The sequence below is a fragment of the Marmota flaviventris genome, chromosome 4, assembly GCF_047511675.1.
Source record: "Marmota flaviventris isolate mMarFla1 chromosome 4, mMarFla1.hap1, whole genome shotgun sequence".
Taxonomy (NCBI): Eukaryota; Metazoa; Chordata; class Mammalia; order Rodentia; family Sciuridae; genus Marmota; species Marmota flaviventris.
This window is the reverse complement of record NC_092501.1, coordinates 73,562,359-73,585,542: the sequence shown is the minus strand read 5'-3', so window position 1 is coordinate 73,585,542 and position 23,184 is coordinate 73,562,359. Positions and strand designations below refer to the sequence as shown.

General features: G+C 41.4%; 1 protein-coding gene across 1 annotated transcript in view; it reads right to left on the bottom strand.

The window, feature by feature from the left end:
* LOC139705502 (ankyrin repeat domain-containing protein 26-like) overlaps window positions 1-23,184 on the bottom strand; it is a 90,531-nt gene that overhangs the window by 45,050 nt on the left and 22,297 nt on the right. The window contains exons 16-29 of the mRNA XM_071611725.1: window positions 21,519-21,576; window positions 21,273-21,424; window positions 18,296-18,353; window positions 18,050-18,201; window positions 15,074-15,131; window positions 14,828-14,979; window positions 11,851-11,908; window positions 11,605-11,756; window positions 8,628-8,685; window positions 8,382-8,533; window positions 5,405-5,462; window positions 5,159-5,310; window positions 2,189-2,246; window positions 1,943-2,094 (exon numbers count right to left, since the gene is read on the bottom strand). Of these exons, the coding sequence (XP_071467826.1) occupies window positions 1,943-2,094; window positions 2,189-2,246; window positions 5,159-5,310; window positions 5,405-5,462; window positions 8,382-8,533; window positions 8,628-8,685; window positions 11,605-11,756; window positions 11,851-11,908; window positions 14,828-14,979; window positions 15,074-15,131; window positions 18,050-18,201; window positions 18,296-18,353; window positions 21,273-21,424; window positions 21,519-21,576 (1,470 nt within the window). The remainder of the gene's footprint in view (window positions 1-1,942; window positions 2,095-2,188; window positions 2,247-5,158; window positions 5,311-5,404; window positions 5,463-8,381; window positions 8,534-8,627; window positions 8,686-11,604; window positions 11,757-11,850; window positions 11,909-14,827; window positions 14,980-15,073; window positions 15,132-18,049; window positions 18,202-18,295; window positions 18,354-21,272; window positions 21,425-21,518; window positions 21,577-23,184) is intronic.

Sequence of the window (23,184 nt, the reverse complement as noted above, 5' to 3'; positions counted from 1 at the left end):
AGACAAAGGAAGAAAAGAGATGTAAAAAGTCATGTGTACAGATTAAGGGTTGGGGTTGTGGTTTAGAGGTTGAAGGACCTCAAAAGCAATCCCCAGAAAAAACAACAACAACAAAAAGAATAAACACGATAATAAAAGTTGGTGAGAATGTCAAAGAAATAGTATACTCACACATTATTGGTGTGACCACACATGAGGGCAATCACTGTGGGAAGCACAATGGAGATTCCTCCAAAAACAAGCAATGGAAACACCCCAGGATCTTGATATCCACGCCTCTTTTGTGTTCAGCTGACAAGCAGGGACACAAGTGTATCAATGTCTATAGCCGCACAACCCTTACCAGCAGCAACACATTGAATGGATGATACAATGAGGCGTATATACATGAACAAGTTTTCGTATATGTTGAAGAATGAACTTATACCATTTTCGATGAGCGGAAGGAAGTGGAGAATACCATGCTCAATTCAATAAGTCATATGAGAATATGGAGCATTGAAACGATTGCAATCAAGGCAGAAGATAAAGCAACCTACTAGGAACAAGATAGGCATGGATATCCTGAAGTGAAAGCAAAGGTTAGTACAGCGGAAAAATATCATTGGGAGGACACAAGAGTTAGGGTAGTGGAGGGAATGTTGATGAAAATACTCTATAAGCATGAAATTATATATGGTGAATTGCAATTCAATGTATATCTATCAATAATCACTACATCAACGAATGAATGGTAGTTAGACCAGTAGATTAGAGCAAGTTGAGGGTGGAGGGAAATAAGAGAGAGGAACCAGGGTCTGAATGGTGTGAAAAAAACACGTGTATGAATACGTCCATATGAACCCAACTATCATGTACATGTTTAATCCAATGCAAAAGCAAAACGGATGGAATTGGGCAAACTGGATATCCATACCAAGAAGAGTGAAACTAGGTCTCTGTTTCTCCCCATGCACAACACAACACAAGAGGGGTAACAAACCTAGATATAACAAAAAGTGAAACATGGCAGCCATTGGAAGGAATACCGGGGAAACACCTCCGAATATAGGCATCGAATAAGACTTTAGAAAGAGGAATATTACACGTGAGAATGTGCTCGCAGGAAGTGGTAAACCAGAGCGCATCCAAATTCAATCTGCAGAACAGCAAAGAAAACCATTCACAGCGTGAGGAGAAAGCATATAGCCTAGGAGATGAGTTTTTGCCAGTTTCTCTTGGACAGTGGATTGCCATACTAAATATATAAACAGCTAAAAGTACTGAGCTCTGGGAAGACAAACAACCCATTTGCCCAATGGCACATGATCTCGATGGAACCAAAAAACATGGATAATCGCTCAGCTCATCAAGGTAGTAAAAATCCCAGTCTTCACACATCAGGGACATGCAATTCCAATTTCAACAGCGAGTCCACCTGACCCCATTCGGGAAGGTAATGTTGAGAACACAAATGATACACACTGAGGATCATGTGGAAATAGAAATGCTTCAACGTTGTTGGTGAGGATGCTTATTACTACCATCCACTATGGGAATCAGAATGGAGCTTACTCCTAAAACTCAAAACGGCCCAATGTACCAATGCCCACTCTTTACTGAAAAACTCTAGTCAGCACTCAAACAATGGTTTATTTGGGGGCATGAAAATCCCTCTTCCAGGTTCCAGTAGCTCTGCATTGGCTTTGCTTTCTAGTTCTTTATTCCTCATTCGCAGGCCTGACAGTTCTTGACTCCCACAAAGTACAATCCTATCCTTATGCCTCTCCTGGTGAGACATTTATTTTCTTTTGTGACCCTGAGTTAGGGGCCCTCTGTGTAGGATCATTGTCACCATTATGAGGATAGTAGAGATGATATGCTAAAACAACAAACAAAAAATAGAAGAAGAAATCAAAGATGTGGCCAGGGGACGGGAAACAAGTATTAAAACATGCCTTACTTTGGGGTCAGGTGATGAAGGGTTAGCATCACGCAAGCCCTTCTTCGTGGTATGTATTAAATGGGAGGTGGAATCCTCATGTTCTCTTTCACTCTCGGAATGATTGCTGTCCAGCAATTCTCGGTGTTCTTGTTTCCCGAGGTCGATTTTACCTGTTATGGGAATAAGTCAAAGTAAAACATACATGAAACTCTGTGTAATTGTAAGTTAATGAATAGCACACTTGGCAGTCTTCAAAGACATTACCATGATTCCTGGATTGCCGGAAGTTTTCACATACTTCTTCTTTTTCTTCAGGGGCATTCTGGGAAGGAAAAACACAGGATGCCAGGAATTAGCAAGCACTATAAAGACACTTCCTTCTCAGCAGCACAGAGATCATTTTCTAAACACACCACATCTGATGCTACAAAGCAAGGATCAGTTCATAGGAAAAAATTAGGGAGAATACCTGGCGTTCCATCAGACTTTTATGCAATGAAATCAGAAATCAACAGTAGAATAAAAACACAGGAGCCCCTCTAACCCCCTAGACTGAGTGATCAACTACTGGAGAGCAGAAGACACGATAGATGAAATAAATAATACTTCAAGGTTACTGATAACAGCCACACAACATATCCACAACCCAGGGATACTCAGAAGGTTGATCAGAGAAGAAGGTTCACAGCCCTGATCTTACTCCTTATGAGAACAGAAAATCTCCCAGACACAAACCTCCCATTACATTTCAAGGCCATGGAAAAAGAAGAAATCATCACTAAATCAGCCCTTGATGGCAAATTATTGAAATCAGAACCAAACTTTAAGAAATGAAAACAAGGTTCCAACAAAATCAGCAATATACAAATTGGTTCTTTGAAACCCACTGTAAATCTGATCAAAGTTTATGCACACTATTCAGAGAAAGAGGGACAAGACTCAATTTCCTGAAGTTTTGGATGAAAAGGATCGATCACCGTGGAGCACAATGAAATAGAGAGGATAATCAGAAACTATTTGGGAAACTTATACCAGCATTGCCTACACAAATGCACATCAGAAATTTCAACAGATCCAAATCAAGCAATGAAACTGAAGATGCGCTGAAACCTACCAACAAGGAAAGTCCAGGACCTGATGGAAGCTGAGCCCAGTTCAACCAGTCCTTTTAAAAAGAGTTAATGGGAAACTCCCTGAAACCATTCCATTAAGGAGAAATGGAGGGAACCCGGCCAGACTCATTCTATGAATGCCGCATCACCCCAATTCGAAAAACAGACAAAGACCCATTAGGAAACAAAACTTGAGGCCAATAATCCTCATGAAAATAAATGCAGAATTTCTTAGTAAAATATGGCAAATTCACTTACCAAAGCACAGGAAAAAGATTGGATACCATTACGATCCCATGCGATTCATCTCGGGATGCAATTTGGGCTCCAGAGATGCAAAACAACAGACATTAGGGCAACCACACAATTGGGCAACCACTGTGGGAAGCACTATGGAGATTCTTCCAAAAACAAGCAATGGAACCACCCTATGATCTTGATATCCACGCCTCTTTTGTGTTCAGCTGACCAGCAGGGACACAAGTGTATCAATGTCTGTAGCCGCATAACTCTTACCATCAGTGACATGTTGAATGGATTATACAGTGAGGCGTATATACACGAACAAGTTTTAGTATATCTTGAAGAATGAACTTATACCATTTTCGATGAGCGGAAGGAAGTGGAGAATACCATGCTCAATTCAATAAGTCATATGAGAATATGGAGCATTGAAACGATTCCAATCAAGGCAGAAGATAAAGCAACCTACTAGGAACAAGATAGGCATGGATATCCTGAAGTGAAAGCAAAGGTTAGTACAGCGGAAAAATATCATTGGGAGGACACAAGAGTTAGGGTAGTGGAGGGAATGTTGATGAAAATACTCTACAAGCATGAAATTATATCATGGTGAATTGCAATTCAATGTATATCTATCAATAATCACTACATCAACGAATGAATGGTAGTTAGACCAGTAGATTAGAGCAAGTTGAGGGTGGAGGGAAATAAGAGAGAGGAACCAGGGTCTGAATGGTGTGAAAAAAATACGCGTATGAATACGTCCATATGAACCCAACTATCATGTACATGTTTAATCCAATGCAAAAGCAAAACGGATGGAATTGGGCAAACTGGATATCCATACCAAGAAGAGTGAAACTAGGTCTCTGTTTCTCCCCATGCACAACACAACACAAGAGGGGTAACAAACCTAGATATAACAAAAAGTGAAACATGGCAGCCATTGGAAGGAATACCGGGGAAACACCTCCGAATATAGGCATCGAATAAGACTTTAGAAAGAGGAATATTACACGTGAGAATGTGCTCGCAGGAAGTGGTAAACCAGAGCGCATCCAAATTCAATCTGCAGAACAGCAAAGAAAACCATTCACAGCGTGAGGAGAAAGCATATAGCCTAGGAGATGAGTTTTTGCCAGTTTCTCTTGGACAGTGGATTGCCATACTAAATATATAAACAGCTAAAGGTACTGAGCTCTGGGAAGACAAACAACCCATTTACACAATGGCACACGATCTCGAAGGACACAAAGGAACATGGAAAATCGCTCAGCTCATCAAGGTAGTAACAATCCCAGTCTTCACACATCAGGGACATGCAAATCCAATTTCAACAGCGAGTCCATCTGACCCCATTCGGGAAGGTAATGTTGAGAACACAAATGATACACACTGAGGATCATGTGGAAATAGAAATGCTTCAACGTTGTTGGTGAGGATGCTTATTACTACCATCCACTATGGGAATCAGAATGGAGCTTACTCCTAAAACTCAAAACGGCCCAGCTGTACCAATGCCCACTCACTCTTTACTGAAAAACTCTAGTCAGCACTCAAACAATGGTTTATTTGGGGGCATGAAAATCTCTCTTCCAGGTTCCAGTAGCTATTTATTGGCTTTGCTTTCTAGTTCTGTATTCCACATTCGCAGGCCTGACAGTTCTTGACTCCCACAAAGCACAATCCTATCCTTATGCCTCTCCTGGTGAGACACTTATTTTCTTTTGTGACCCTGAGTTAGGGGCCCTCTGTGTAGGATCATTGTCACCATTATGAGGATAGAAGAGATGATATGCTAAAACAACAAACAAAAAATAGAAGAAGAAATCAAAGATGTGGCCAGGGGACGGGAAACAAGTATTAAAACATGCCTTACTTTGGGGTCAGGTGATGAAGGGGTAGCATCACGCAAGCCCTTCTTCGTGGTATGTATTAAACGGGAGGTGGAAACCACATGTTCTCTTTCACTCTCGGAATGATTGTTGTCCAGCAAGGCTCGGTGTTCTTGTTTCCCGAGGTCGATTTTACCTGTTATGGGAATAAGTCAAAGTAAAACATACAGGAAACTCTGTGTAATTGTAAGTCAATGAATAGCACATTTGGCAGTCTTCAAAGACATTACCATGATTCCTGGATTGCCGGAAGTTTTCACATACTTCTTCTTTTTCTTCAGGGGCATTCTGGGAAGGAAAAACACAGGATGCCAGGAATTAGCAAGCACTATAAAGACACTTCCTTCTCGGCAGCACAGAGATCATTTTCTGAAACACACCACATCTGATGCCACAAAGCAAGGATCAGTTCATAAGAAAAAATTAGGGAGAATGCCTGGCGTTTCATCAGTCTTTTAAGCAATGAAATCAGAAATCAACAGTAGAATAAAAACACAGGAGCCCCTCTAGGCCCCTAGACTGAGTGATCAACTACTGGAGAGCAGAAGACACGATAGGTGAAATAAACAATACTTCAAGGTTACTGAGAACAGCCACACAACATATCCACAACCCAGGGATACTCGGAAGCTGGTTAAGAGAAGAAGGTGCACAGCCCTGATCTTATTCCTTAAGAGAACAGAAAATCTCCCAAACACAAACCTCCCATTACATTTCAAGGCCATGGAAAAAGAAGAGATCAACACTAAAAGCAGCCCTTGAAGGCAAATAATTGAAATCAGAACCAAACTTTAAGAAATGAAAGCAACAAGGTTCCAACAAAATCAACAATATACAAACTTGGTTCTTTGAAACCTACCGTAAATTTGATCAAAGTTTATGCACACTATCCAGAGAAAGAGGGACAAGACTCAATTTCCTGAAATTTGGGATGAAAAGGATGGATCACCGTGGAGCACAATGAAATAGAGAGGATAATCAGAAACTATTGGGGAAACTTATACCTGCATTGCCTACCCAAATGCACATCAGAAATTTCAACAGATCCAAATCCAGCAATGAAACTGAAGATGCGCTGAAACCTACCAACAAAGGAAAGCCCAGGATCTAATGGAAGCTGAGCCCAGTTCACCCAGTCCTTTTAAAACGAGTTAATGGGAAACCCCCTGAAACCATTCCATTATGGAGAAATGGAGGGAACCCGGCCAGACTCATTCTATGAATGCCGCATCACCCCGATTCCAAAACCAGACAAAGACCCATCAGGAAACAAAACTTGAGGCCAATAATCCTCATGAAAATAAATGCAGAAGATCTTCGTAAAACATGGGTAATTCACTTACCAAAGCACAGGAAAAAGATAGGACACCACTAGGATCCCATGCGATTCATCTCGGGATGCAATTTGGGCTCCAGAGATGCAAAACAACAGACATTAGGGCAACCACACAATTGGGCAACCACTGTGGGAAGCACTATGGAGATTCTTCCAAAAACAAGCAATGGAACCACCCTATGATCTTGATATCCACGCCTCTTTTGTGTTCAGCTGACCAGCAGGGACACAAGTGTATCAATGTCTGTAGCCGCATAACTCTTACCATCAGTGACATGTTGAATGGATTATACAGTGAGGCGTATATACACGAACAAGTTTTAGTATATCTTGAAGAATGAACTTATACCATTTTCGATGAGCGGAAGGAAGTGGAGAATACCATGCTCAATTCAATAAGTCATATGAGAATATGGAGCATTGAAACGATTCCAATCAAGGCAGAAGATAAAGCAACCTACTAGGAACAAGATAGGCATGGATATCCTGAAGTGAAAGCAAAGGTTAGTACAGCGGGAAAATATCATTGGGAGGACACAAGAGTTAGGGTAGTGGAGGGAATGTTGATGAAAATACTCTACAAGCATGAAATTATATCATGGTGAATTGCAATTCAATGTATATCTATCAATAATCACTACATCAACGAATGAATGGTAGTTAGACCAGTAGATTAGAGCAAGTTGAGGGTGGAGGGAAATAAGAGAGAGGAACCAGGGTCTGAATGGTGTGAAAAAAATACGCGTATGAATACGTCCATATGAACCCAACTATCATGTACATGTTTAATCCAATGCAAAAGCAAAACGGATGGAATTGGGCAAACTGGATATCCATACCAAGAAGAGTGAAACTAGGTCTCTGTTTCTCCCCATGCACAACACAACACAAGAGGGGTAACAAACCTAGATATAACAAAAAGTGAAACATGGCAGCCATTGGAAGGAATACCGGGGAAACACCTCCGAATATAGGCATCGAATAAGACTTTAGAAAGAGGAATATTACACGTGAGAATGTGCTCGCAGGAAGTGGTAAACCAGAGCGCATCCAAATTCAATCTGCAGAACAGCAAAGAAAACCATTCACAGCGTGAGGAGAAAGCATATAGCCTAGGAGATGAGTTTTTGCCAGTTTCTCTTGGACAGTGGATTGCCATACTAAATATATAAACAGCTAAAGGTACTGAGCTCTGGGAAGACAAACAACCCATTTACACAATGGCACACGATCTCGAAGGACACAAAGGAACATGGAAAATCGCTCAGCTCATCAAGGTAGTAACAATCCCAGTCTTCACACATCAGGGACATGCAAATCCAATTTCAACAGCGAGTCCATCTGACCCCATTCGGGAAGGTAATGTTGAGAACACAAATGATACACACTGAGGATCATGTGGAAATAGAAATGCTTCAACGTTGTTGGTGAGGATGCTTATTACTACCATCCACTATGGGAATCAGAATGGAGCTTACTCCTAAAACTCAAAACGGCCCAGCTGTACCAATGCCCACTCACTCTTTACTGAAAAACTCTAGTCAGCACTCAAACAATGGTTTATTTGGGGGCATGAAAATCTCTCTTCCAGGTTCCAGTAGCTATTTATTGGCTTTGCTTTCTAGTTCTGTATTCCACATTCGCAGGCCTGACAGTTCTTGACTCCCACAAAGCACAATCCTATCCTTATGCCTCTCCTGGTGAGACACTTATTTTCTTTTGTGACCCTGAGTTAGGGGCCCTCTGTGTAGGATCATTGTCACCATTATGAGGATAGAAGAGATGATATGCTAAAACAACAAACAAAAAATAGAAGAAGAAATCAAAGATGTGGCCAGGGGACGGGAAACAAGTATTAAAACATGCCTTACTTTGGGGTCAGGTGATGAAGGGGTAGCATCACGCAAGCCCTTCTTCGTGGTATGTATTAAACGGGAGGTGGAAACCACATGTTCTCTTTCACTCTCGGAATGATTGTTGTCCAGCAAGGCTCGGTGTTCTTGTTTCCCGAGGTCGATTTTACCTGTTATGGGAATAAGTCAAAGTAAAACATACAGGAAACTCTGTGTAATTGTAAGTCAATGAATAGCACATTTGGCAGTCTTCAAAGACATTACCATGATTCCTGGATTGCCGGAAGTTTTCACATACTTCTTCTTTTTCTTCAGGGGCATTCTGGGAAGGAAAAACACAGGATGCCAGGAATTAGCAAGCACTATAAAGACACTTCCTTCTCGGCAGCACAGAGATCATTTTCTGAAACACACCACATCTGATGCCACAAAGCAAGGATCAGTTCATAAGAAAAAATTAGGGAGAATGCCTGGCGTTTCATCAGTCTTTTAAGCAATGAAATCAGAAATCAACAGTAGAATAAAAACACAGGAGCCCCTCTAGGCCCCTAGACTGAGTGATCAACTACTGGAGAGCAGAAGACACGATAGGTGAAATAAACAATACTTCAAGGTTACTGAGAACAGCCACACAACATATCCACAACCCAGGGATACTCGGAAGCTGGTTAAGAGAAGAAGGTGCACAGCCCTGATCTTATTCCTTAAGAGAACAGAAAATCTCCCAAACACAAACCTCCCATTACATTTCAAGGCCATGGAAAAAGAAGAGATCAACACTAAAAGCAGCCCTTGAAGGCAAATAATTGAAATCAGAACCAAACTTTAAGAAATGAAAGCAACAAGGTTCCAACAAAATCAACAATATACAAACTTGGTTCTTTGAAACCTACCGTAAATTTGATCAAAGTTTATGCACACTATCCAGAGAAAGAGGGACAAGACTCAATTTCCTGAAATTTGGGATGAAAAGGATGGATCACCGTGGAGCACAATGAAATAGAGAGGATAATCAGAAACTATTGGGGAAACTTATACCTGCATTGCCTACCCAAATGCACATCAGAAATTTCAACAGATCCAAATCCAGCAATGAAACTGAAGATGCGCTGAAACCTACCAACAAAGGAAAGCCCAGGATCTAATGGAAGCTGAGCCCAGTTCACCCAGTCCTTTTAAAACGAGTTAATGGGAAACCCCCTGAAACCATTCCATTATGGAGAAATGGAGGGAACCCGGCCAGACTCATTCTATGAATGCCGCATCACCCCGATTCCAAAACCAGACAAAGACCCATCAGGAAACAAAACTTGAGGCCAATAATCCTCATGAAAATAAATGCAGAAGATCTTCGTAAAACATGGGTAATTCACTTACCAAAGCACAGGAAAAAGATAGGACACCACTAGGATCCCATGCGATTCATCTCGGGATGCAATTTGGGCTCCAGAGATGCAAAACAACAGACATTAGGGCAACCACACAATTGGGCAACCACTGTGGGAAGCACTATGGAGATTCTTCCAAAAACAAGCAATGGAACCACCCTATGATCTTGATATCCACGCCTCTTTTGTGTTCAGCTGACCAGCAGGGACACAAGTGTATCAATGTCTGTAGCCGCATAACTCTTACCATCAGTGACATGTTGAATGGATTATACAGTGAGGCGTATATACACGAACAAGTTTTAGTATATCTTGAAGAATGAACTTATACCATTTTCGATGAGCGGAAGGAAGTGGAGAATACCATGCTCAATTCAATAAGTCATATGAGAATATGGAGCATTGAAACGATTCCAATCAAGGCAGAAGATAAAGCAACCTACTAGGAACAAGATAGGCATGGATATCCTGAAGTGAAAGCAAAGGTTAGTACAGCGGAAAAATATCATTGGGAGGACACAAGAGTTAGGGTAGTGGAGGGAATGTTGATGAAAATACTCTACAAGCATGAAATTATATCATGGTGAATTGCAATTCAATGTATATCTATCAATAATCACTACATCAACGAATGAATGGTAGTTAGACCAGTAGATTAGAGCAAGTTGAGGGTGGAGGGAAATAAGAGAGAGGAACCAGGGTCTGAATGGTGTGAAAAAAATACGCGTATGAATACGTCCATATGAACCCAACTATCATGTACATGTTTAATCCAATGCAAAAGCAAAACGGATGGAATTGGGCAAACTGGATATCCATACCAAGAAGAGTGAAACTAGGTCTCTGTTTCTCCCCATGCACAACACAACACAAGAGGGGTAACAAACCTAGATATAACAAAAAGTGAAACATGGCAGCCATTGGAAGGAATACCGGGGAAACACCTCCGAATATAGGCATCGAATAAGACTTTAGAAAGAGGAATATTACACGTGAGAATGTGCTCGCAGGAAGTGGTAAACCAGAGCGCATCCAAATTCAATCTGCAGAACAGCAAAGAAAACCATTCACAGCGTGAGGAGAAAGCATATAGCCTAGGAGATGAGTTTTTGCCAGTTTCTCTTGGACAGTGGATTGCCATACTAAATATATAAACAGCTAAAGGTACTGAGCTCTGGGAAGACAAACAACCCATTTACACAATGGCACACGATCTCGAAGGACACAAAGGAACATGGAAAATCGCTCAGCTCATCAAGGTAGTAACAATCCCAGTCTTCACACATCAGGGACATGCAAATCCAATTTCAACAGCGAGTCCATCTGACCCCATTCGGGAAGGTAATGTTGAGAACACAAATGATACACACTGAGGATCATGTGGAAATAGAAATGCTTCAACGTTGTTGGTGAGGATGCTTATTACTACCATCCACTATGGGAATCAGAATGGAGCTTACTCCTAAAACTCAAAACGGCCCAGCTGTACCAATGCCCACTCACTCTTTACTGAAAAACTCTAGTCAGCACTCAAACAATGGTTTATTTGGGGGCATGAAAATCTCTCTTCCAGGTTCCAGTAGCTATTTATTGGCTTTGCTTTCTAGTTCTGTATTCCACATTCGCAGGCCTGACAGTTCTTGACTCCCACAAAGCACAATCCTATCCTTATGCCTCTCCTGGTGAGACACTTATTTTCTTTTGTGACCCTGAGTTAGGGGCCCTCTGTGTAGGATCATTGTCACCATTATGAGGATAGAAGAGATGATATGCTAAAACAACAAACAAAAAATAGAAGAAGAAATCAAAGATGTGGCCAGGGGACGGGAAACAAGTATTAAAACATGCCTTACTTTGGGGTCAGGTGATGAAGGGGTAGCATCACGCAAGCCCTTCTTCGTGGTATGTATTAAACGGGAGGTGGAAACCACATGTTCTCTTTCACTCTCGGAATGATTGTTGTCCAGCAAGGCTCGGTGTTCTTGTTTCCCGAGGTCGATTTTACCTGTTATGGGAATAAGTCAAAGTAAAACATACAGGAAACTCTGTGTAATTGTAAGTCAATGAATAGCACATTTGGCAGTCTTCAAAGACATTACCATGATTCCTGGATTGCCGGAAGTTTTCACATACTTCTTCTTTTTCTTCAGGGGCATTCTGGGAAGGAAAAACACAGGATGCCAGGAATTAGCAAGCACTATAAAGACACTTCCTTCTCGGCAGCACAGAGATCATTTTCTGAAACACACCACATCTGATGCCACAAAGCAAGGATCAGTTCATAAGAAAAAATTAGGGAGAATGCCTGGCGTTTCATCAGTCTTTTAAGCAATGAAATCAGAAATCAACAGTAGAATAAAAACACAGGAGCCCCTCTAGGCCCCTAGACTGAGTGATCAACTACTGGAGAGCAGAAGACACGATAGGTGAAATAAACAATACTTCAAGGTTACTGAGAACAGCCACACAACATATCCACAACCCAGGGATACTCGGAAGCTGGTTAAGAGAAGAAGGTGCACAGCCCTGATCTTATTCCTTAAGAGAACAGAAAATCTCCCAAACACAAACCTCCCATTACATTTCAAGGCCATGGAAAAAGAAGAGATCAACACTAAAAGCAGCCCTTGAAGGCAAATAATTGAAATCAGAACCAAACTTTAAGAAATGAAAGCAACAAGGTTCCAACAAAATCAACAATATACAAACTTGGTTCTTTGAAACCTACCGTAAATTTGATCAAAGTTTATGCACACTATCCAGAGAAAGAGGGACAAGACTCAATTTCCTGAAATTTGGGATGAAAAGGATGGATCACCGTGGAGCACAATGAAATAGAGAGGATAATCAGAAACTATTGGGGAAACTTATACCTGCATTGCCTACCCAAATGCACATCAGAAATTTCAACAGATCCAAATCCAGCAATGAAACTGAAGATGCGCTGAAACCTACCAACAAAGGAAAGCCCAGGATCTAATGGAAGCTGAGCCCAGTTCACCCAGTCCTTTTAAAACGAGTTAATGGGAAACCCCCTGAAACCATTCCATTATGGAGAAATGGAGGGAACCCGGCCAGACTCATTCTATGAATGCCGCATCACCCCGATTCCAAAACCAGACAAAGACCCATCAGGAAACAAAACTTGAGGCCAATAATCCTCATGAAAATAAATGCAGAAGATCTTCGTAAAACATGGGTAATTCACTTACCAAAGCACAGGAAAAAGATAGGACACCACTAGGATCCCATGCGATTCATCTCGGGATGCAATTTGGGCTCCAGAGATGCAAAACAACAGACATTAGGGCAACCACACAATTGGGCAACCACTGTGGGAAGCACTATGGAGATTCTTCCAAAAACAAGCAATGGAACCACCCTATGATCTTGATATCCACGCCTCTTTTGTGTTCAGCTGACCAGCAGGGACACAAGTGTATCAATGTCTGTAGCCGCATAACTCTTACCATCAGTGACATGTTGAATGGATTATACAGTGAGGCGTATATACACGAACAAGTTTTAGTATATCTTGAAGAATGAACTTATACCATTTTCGATGAGCGGAAGGAAGTGGAGAATACCATGCTCAATTCAATAAGTCATATGAGAATATGGAGCATTGAAACGATTCCAATCAAGGCAGAAGATAAAGCAACCTACTAGGAACAAGATAGGCATGGATATCCTGAAGTGAAAGCAAAGGTTAGTACAGCGGAAAAATATCATTGGGAGGACACAAGAGTTAGGGTAGTGGAGGGAATGTTGATGAAAATACTCTACAAGCATGAAATTATATCATGGTGAATTGCAATTCAATGTATATCTATCAATAATCACTACATCAACGAATGAATGGTAGTTAGACCAGTAGATTAGAGCAAGTTGAGGGTGGAGGGAAATAAGAGAGAGGAACCAGGGTCTGAATGGTGTGAAAAAAATACGCGTATGAATACGTCCATATGAACCCAACTATCATGTACATGTTTAATCCAATGCAAAAGCAAAACGGATGGAATTGGGCAAACTGGATATCCATACCAAGAAGAGTGAAACTAGGTCTCTGTTTCTCCCCATGCACAACACAACACAAGAGGGGTAACAAACCTAGATATAACAAAAAGTGAAACATGGCAGCCATTGGAAGGAATACCGGGGAAACACCTCCGAATATAGGCATCGAATAAGACTTTAGAAAGAGGAATATTACACGTGAGAATGTGCTCGCAGGAAGTGGTAAACCAGAGCGCATCCAAATTCAATCTGCAGAACAGCAAAGAAAACCATTCACAGCGTGAGGAGAAAGCATATAGCCTAGGAGATGAGTTTTTGCCAGTTTCTCTTGGACAGTGGATTGCCATACTAAATATATAAACAGCTAAAGGTACTGAGCTCTGGGAAGACAAACAACCCATTTACACAATGGCACACGATCTCGAAGGACACAAAGGAACATGGAAAATCGCTCAGCTCATCAAGGTAGTAACAATCCCAGTCTTCACACATCAGGGACATGCAAATCCAATTTCAACAGCGAGTCCATCTGACCCCATTCGGGAAGGTAATGTTGAGAACACAAATGATACACACTGAGGATCATGTGGAAATAGAAATGCTTCAACGTTGTTGGTGAGGATGCTTATTACTACCATCCACTATGGGAATCAGAATGGAGCTTACTCCTAAAACTCAAAACGGCCCAGCTGTACCAATGCCCACTCACTCTTTACTGAAAAACTCTAGTCAGCACTCAAACAATGGTTTATTTGGGGGCATGAAAATCTCTCTTCCAGGTTCCAGTAGCTATTTATTGGCTTTGCTTTCTAGTTCTGTATTCCACATTCGCAGGCCTGACAGTTCTTGACTCCCACAAAGCACAATCCTATCCTTATGCCTCTCCTGGTGAGACACTTATTTTCTTTTGTGACCCTGAGTTAGGGGCCCTCTGTGTAGGATCATTGTCACCATTATGAGGATAGAAGAGATGATATGCTAAAACAACAAACAAAAAATAGAAGAAGAAATCAAAGATGTGGCCAGGGGACGGGAAACAAGTATTAAAACATGCCTTACTTTGGGGTCAGGTGATGAAGGGGTAGCATCACGCAAGCCCTTCTTCGTGGTATGTATTAAACGGGAGGTGGAAACCACATGTTCTCTTTCACTCTCGGAATGATTGTTGTCCAGCAAGGCTCGGTGTTCTTGTTTCCCGAGGTCGATTTTACCTGTTATGGGAATAAGTCAAAGTAAAACATACAGGAAACTCTGTGTAATTGTAAGTCAATGAATAGCACATTTGGCAGTCTTCAAAGACATTACCATGATTCCTGGATTGCCGGAAGTTTTCACATACTTCTTCTTTTTCTTCAGGGGCATTCTGGGAAGGAAAAACACAGGATGCCAGGAATTAGCAAGCACTATAAAGACACTTCCTTCTCGGCAGCACAGAGATCATTTTCTGAAACACACCACATCTGATGCCACAAAGCAAGGATCAGTTCATAAGAAAAAATTAGGGAGAATGCCTGGCGTTTCATCAGTCTTTTAAGCAATGAAATCAGAAATCAACAGTAGAATAAAAACACAGGAGCCCCTCTAGGCCCCTAGACTGAGTGATCAACTACTGGAGAGCAGAAGACACGATAGGTGAAATAAACAATACTTCAAGGTTACTGAGAACAGCCACACAACATATCCACAACCCAGGGATACTCGGAAGCTGGTTAAGAGAAGAAGGTGCACAGCCCTGATCTTATTCCTTAAGAGAACAGAAAATCTCCCAAACACAAACCTCCCATTACATTTCAAGGCCATGGAAAAAGAAGAGATCAACACTAAAAGCAGCCCTTGAAGGCAAATAATTGAAATCAGAACCAAACTTTAAGAAATGAAAGCAACAAGGTTCCAACAAAATCAACAATATACAAACTTGGTTCTTTGAAACCTACCGTAAATTTGATCAAAGTTTATGCACACTATCCAGAGAAAGAGGGACAAGACTCAATTTCCTGAAATTTGGGATGAAAAGGATGGATCACCGTGGAGCACAATGAAATAGAGAGGATAATCAGAAACTATTGGGGAAACTTATACCTGCATTGCCTACCCAAATGCACATCAGAAATTTCAACAGATCCAAATCCAGCAATGAAACTGAAGATGCGCTGAAACCTACCAACAAAGGAAAGCCCAGGATCTAATGGAAGCTGAGCCCAGTTCACCCAGTCCTTTTAAAACGAGTTAATGGGAAACCCCCTGAAACCATTCCATTATGGAGAAATGGAGGGAACCCGGCCAGACTCATTCTATGAATGCCGCATCACCCCGATTCCAAAACCAGACAAAGACCCATCAGGAAACAAAACTTGAGGCCAATAATCCTCATGAAAATAAATGCAGAAGATCTTCGTAAAACATGGGTAATTCACTTACCAAAGCACAGGAAAAAGATAGGACACCACTAGGATCCCATGCGATTCATCTCGGGATGCAATTTGGGCTCCAGAGATGCAAAACAACAGACATTAGGGCAACCACACAATTGGGCAACCACTGTGGGAAGCACTATGGAGATTCTTCCAAAAACAAGCAATGGAACCACCCTATGATCTTGATATCCACGCCTCTTTTGTGTTCAGCTGACCAGCAGGGACACAAGTGTATCAATGTCTGTAGCCGCATAACTCTTACCATCAGTGACATGTTGAATGGATTATACAGTGAGGCGTATATACACGAACAAGTTTTAGTATATCTTGAAGAATGAACTTATACCATTTTCGATGAGCGGAAGGAAGTGGAGAATACCATGCTCAATTCAATAAGTCATATGAGAATATGGAGCATTGAAACGATTCCAATCAAGGCAGAAGATAAAGCAACCTACTAGGAACAAGATAGGCATGGATATCCTGAAGTGAAAGCAAAGGTTAGTACAGCGGAAAAATATCATTGGGAGGACACAAGAGTTAGGGTAGTGGAGGGAATGTTGATGAAAATACTCTACAAGCATGAAATTATATCATGGTGAATTGCAATTCAATGTATATCTATCAATAATCACTACATCAACGAATGAATGGTAGTTAGACCAGTAGATTAGAGCAAGTTGAGGGTGGAGGGAAATAAGAGAGAGGAACCAGGGTCTGAATGGTGTGAAAAAAATACGCGTATGAATACGTCCATATGAACCCAACTATCATGTACATGTTTAATCCAATGCAAAAGCAAAACGGATGGAATTGGGCAAACTGGATATCCATACCAAGAAGAGTGAAACTAGGTCTCTGTTTCTCCCCATGCACAACACAACACAAGAGGGGTAACAAACCTAGATATAACAAAAAGTGAAACATGGCAGCCATTGGAAGGAATACCGGGGAAACACCTCCGAATATAGGCATCGAATAAGACTTTAGAAAGAGGAATATTACACGTGAGAATGTGCTCGCAGGAAGTGGTAAACCAGAGCGCATCCAAATTCAATCTGCAGAACAGCAAAGAAAACCATTCACAGCGTGAGGAGAAAGCATATAGCCTAGGAGATGAGTTTTTGCCAGTTTCTCTTGGACAGTGGATTGCCATACTAAATATATAAACAGCTAAAGGTACTGAGCTCTGGGAAGACAAACAACCCATTTACACAATGGCACACGATCTCGAAGGACACAAAGGAACATGGAAAATCGCTCAGCTCATCAAGGTAGTAACAATCCCAGTCTTCACACATCAGGGACATGCAAATCCAATTTCAACAGCGAGTCCATCTGACCCCATTCGGGAAGGTAATGTTGAGAACACAAATGATACACACTGAGGATCATGTGGAAATAGAAATGCTTCAACGTTGTTGGTGAGGATGCTTATTACTACCATCCACTATGGGAATCAGAATGGAGCTTACTCCTAAAACTCAAAACGGCCCAGCTGTACCAATGCCCACTCACTCTTTACTGAAAAACTCTAGTCAGCACTCAAACAATGGTTTATTTGGGGGCATGAAAATCTCTCTTCCAGGTTCCAGTAGCTATTTATTGGCTTTGCTTTCTAGTTCTGTATTCCACATTCGCAGGCCTGACAGTTCTTGACTCTCACAAAGCACAATCCTATCTTATGCCTCTCCTGGTGAGACACTTATTTTCTTTTGTGACCCTGAGTTAGGGGCCCTCTGTGTAGGATCATTGTCACCATTATGAGGATAGAAGAGATGATATGCTAAAACAACAAACAAAAAATAGAAGAAGAAATCAAAGATGTGGCCAGGGGACGGGAAACAAGTATTAAAACATGCCTTACTTTGGGGTCAGGTGATGAAGGGGTAGCATCACGCAAGCCCTTCTTCGTGGTATGTATTAAACGGGAGGTGGAAACCACATGTTCTCTTTCACTCTCGGAATGATTGTTGTCCAGCAAGGCTCGGTGTTCTTGTTTCCCGAGGTCGATTTTACCTGTTATGGGAATAAGTCAAAGTAAAACATACAGGAAACTCTGTGTAATTGTAAGTCAATGAATAGCACATTTGGCAGTCTTCAAAGACATTACCATGATTCCTGGATTGCCGGAAGTTTTCACATACTTCTTCTTTTTCTTCAGGGGCATTCTGGGAAGGAAAAACACAGGATGCCAGGAATTAGCAAGCACTATAAAGACACTTCCTTCTCGGCAGCACAGAGATCATTTTCTGAAACACACCACATCTGATGCCACAAAGCAAGGATCAGTTCATAAGAAAAAATTAGGGAGAATGCCTGGCGTTTCATCAGTCTTTTAAGCAATGAAATCAGAAATCAACAGTAGAATAAAAACACAGGAGCCCCTCTAGGCCCCTAGACTGAGTGATCAACTACTGGAGAGCAGAAGACACGATAGGTGAAATAAACAATACTTCAAGGTTACTGAGAACAGCCACACAACATATCCACAACCCAGGGATACTCGGAAGCTGGTTAAGAGAAGAAGGTGCACAGCCCTGATCTTATTCCTTAAGAGAACAGAAAATCTCCCAAACACAAACCTCCCATTACATTTCAAGGCCATGGAAAAAGAAGAGATCAACACTAAAAGCAGCCCTTGAAGGCAAATAATTGAAATCAGAACCAAACTTTAAGAAATGAAAGCAACAAGGTTCCAACAAAATCAACAATATACAAACTTGGTTCTTTGAAACCTACCGTAAATTTGATCAAAGTTTATGCACACTATCCAGAGAAAGAGGGACAAGACTCAATTTCCTGAAATTTGGGATGAAAAGGATGGATCACCGTGGAGCACAATGAAATAGAGAGGATAATCAGAAACTATTGGGGAAACTTATACCTGCATTGCCTACCCAAATGCACATCAGAAATTTCAACAGATCCAAATCCAGCAATGAAACTGAAGATGCGCTGAAACCTACCAACAAAGGAAAGCCCAGGATCTAATGGAAGCTGAGCCCAGTTCACCCAGTCCTTTTAAAACGAGTTAATGGGAAACCCCCTGAAACCATTCCATTATGGAGAAATGGAGGGAACCCGGCCAGACTCATTCTATGAATGCCGCATCACCCCGATTCCAAAACCAGACAAAGACCCATCAGGAAACAAAACTTGAGGCCAATAATCCTCATGAAAATAAATGCAGAAGATCTTCGTAAAACATGGGTAATTCACTTACCAAAGCACAGGAAAAAGATAGGACACCACTAGGATCCCATGCGATTCATCTCGGGATGCAATTTGGGCTCCAGAGATGCAAAACAACAGACATTAGGGCAACCACACAATTGGGCAACCACTGTGGGAAGCACTATGGAGATTCTTCCAAAAACAAGCAATGGAACCACCCTATGATCTTGATATCCACGCCTCTTTTGTGTTCAGCTGACCAGCAGGGACACAAGTGTATCAATGTCTGTAGCCGCATAACTCTTACCATCAGTGACATGTTGAATGGATTATACAGTGAGGCGTATATACACGAACAAGTTTTAGTATATCTTGAAGAATGAACTTATACCATTTTCGATGAGCGGAAGGAAGTGGAGAATACCATGCTCAATTCAATAAGTCATATGAGAATATGGAGCATTGAAACGATTCCAATCAAGGCAGAAGATAAAGCAACCTACTAGGAACAAGATAGGCATGGATATCCTGAAGTGAAAGCAAAGGTTAGTACAGCGGAAAAATATCATTGGGAGGACACAAGAGTTAGGGTAGTGGAGGGAATGTTGATGAAAATACTCTACAAGCATGAAATTATATCATGGTGAATTGCAATTCAATGTATATCTATCAATAATCACTACATCAACGAATGAATGGTAGTTAGACCAGTAGATTAGAGCAAGTTGAGGGTGGAGGGAAATAAGAGAGAGGAACCAGGGTCTGAATGGTGTGAAAAAAATACGCGTATGAATACGTCCATATGAACCCAACTATCATGTACATGTTTAATCCAATGCAAAAGCAAAACGGATGGAATTGGGCAAACTGGATATCCATACCAAGAAGAGTGAAACTAGGTCTCTGTTTCTCCCCATGCACAACACAACACAAGAGGGGTAACAAACCTAGATATAACAAAAAGTGAAACATGGCAGCCATTGGAAGGAATACCGGGGAAACACCTCCGAATATAGGCATCGAATAAGACTTTAGAAAGAGGAATATTACACGTGAGAATGTGCTCGCAGGAAGTGGTAAACCAGAGCGCATCCAAATTCAATCTGCAGAACAGCAAAGAAAACCATTCACAGCGTGAGGAGAAAGCATATAGCCTAGGAGATGAGTTTTTGCCAGTTTCTCTTGGACAGTGGATTGCCATACTAAATATATAAACAGCTAAAGGTACTGAGCTCTGGGAAGACAAACAACCCATTTACACAATGGCACACGATCTCGAAGGACACAAAGGAACATGGAAAATCGCTCAGCTCATCAAGGTAGTAACAATCCCAGTCTTCACACATCAGGGACATGCAAATCCAATTTCAACAGCGAGTCCATCTGACCCCATTCGGGAAGGTAATGTTGAGAACACAAATGATACACACTGAGGATCATGTGGAAATAGAAATGCTTCAACGTTGTTGGTGAGGATGCTTATTACTACCATCCACTATGGGAATCAGAATGGAGCTTACTCCTAAAACTCAAAACGGCCCAGCTGTACCAATGCCCACTCACTCTTTACTGAAAAACTCTAGTCAGCACTCAAACAATGGTTTATTTGGGGGCATGAAAATCTCTCTTCCAGGTTCCAGTAGCTATTTATTGGCTTTGCTTTCTAGTTCTGTATTCCACATTCGCAGGCCTGACAGTTCTTGACTCCCACAAAGCACAATCCTATCCTTATGCCTCTCCTGGTGAGACACTTATTTTCTTTTGTGACCCTGAGTTAGGGGCCCTCTGTGTAGGATCATTGTCACCATTATGAGGATAGAAGAGATGATATGCTAAAACAACAAACAAAAAATAGAAGAAGAAATCAAAGATGTGGCCAGGGGACGGGAAACAAGTATTAAAACATGCCTTACTTTGGGGTCAGGTGATGAAGGGGTAGCATCACGCAAGCCCTTCTTCGTGGTATGTATTAAACGGGAGGTGGAAACCACATGTTCTCTTTCACTCTCGGAATGATTGTTGTCCAGCAAGGCTCGGTGTTCTTGTTTCCCGAGGTCGATTTTACCTGTTATGGGAATAAGTCAAAGTAAAACATACAGGAAACTCTGTGTAATTGTAAGTCAATGAATAGCACATTTGGCAGTCTTCAAAGACATTACCATGATTCCTGGATTGCCGGAAGTTTTCACATACTTCTTCTTTTTCTTCAGGGGCATTCTGGGAAGGAAAAACACAGGATGCCAGGAATTAGCAAGCACTATAAAGACACTTCCTTCTCGGCAGCACAGAGATCATTTTCTGAAACACACCACATCTGATGCCACAAAGCAAGGATCAGTTCATAAGAAAAAATTAGGGAGAATGCCTGGCGTTTCATCAGTCTTTTAAGCAATGAAATCAGAAATCAACAGTAGAATAAAAACACAGGAGCCCCTCTAGGCCCCTAGACTGAGTGATCAACTACTGGAGAGCAGAAGACACGATAGGTGAAATAAACAATACTTCAAGGTTACTGAGAACAGCCACACAACATATCCACAACCCAGGGATACTCGGAAGCTGGTTAAGAGAAGAAGGTGCACAGCCCTGATCTTATTCCTTAAGAGAACAGAAAATCTCCCAAACACAAACCTCCCATTACATTTCAAGGCCATGGAAAAAGAAGAGATCAACACTAAAAGCAGCCCTTGAAGGCAAATAATTGAAATCAGAACCAAACTTTAAGAAATGAAAGCAACAAGGTTCCAACAAAATCAACAATATACAAACTTGGTTCTTTGAAACCTACCGTAAATTTGATCAAAGTTTATGCACACTATCCAGAGAAAGAGGGACAAGACTCAATTTCCTGAAATTTGGGATGAAAAGGATGGATCACCGTGGAGCACAATGAAATAGAGAGGATAATCAGAAACTATTGGGGAAACTTATACCTGCATTGCCTACCCAAATGCACATCAGAAATTTCAACAGATCCAAATCCAGCAATGAAACTGAAGATGCGCTGAAACCTACCAACAAAGGAAAGCCCAGGATCTAATGGAAGCTGAGCCCAGTTCACCCAGTCCTTTTAAAACGAGTTAATGGGAAACCCCCTGAAACCATTCCATTATGGAGAAATGGAGGGAACCCGGCCAGACTCATTCTATGAATGCCGCATCACCCCGATTCCAAAACCAGACAAAGACCCATCAGGAAACAAAACTTGAGGCCAATAATCCTCATGAAAATAAATGCAGAAGATCTTCGTAAAACATGGGTAATTCACTTACCAAAGCACAGGAAAAAGATAGGACACCACTAGGATCCCATGCGATTCATCTCGGGATGCAATTTGGGCTCCAGAGATGCAAAACAACAGACATTAGGGCAACCACACAATTGGGCAACCACTGTGGGAAGCACTATGGAGATTCTTCCAAAAACAAGCAATGGAACCACCCTATGATCTTGATATCCACGCCTCTTTTGTGTTCAGCTGACCAGCAGGGACACAAGTGTATCAATGTCTGTAGCCGCATAACTCTTACCATCAGTGACATGTTGAATGGATTATACAGTGAGGCGTATATACACGAACAAGTTTTAGTATATCTTGAAGAATGAACTTATACCATTTTCGATGAGCGGAAGGAAGTGGAGAATACCATGCTCAATTCAATAAGTCATATGAGAATATGGAGCATTGAAACGATTCCAATCAAGGCAGAAGATAAAGCAACCTACTAGGAACAAGATAGGCATGGATATCCTGAAGTGAAAGCAAAGGTTAGTACAGCGGAAAAATATCATTGGGAGGACACAAGAGTTAGGGTAGTGGAGGGA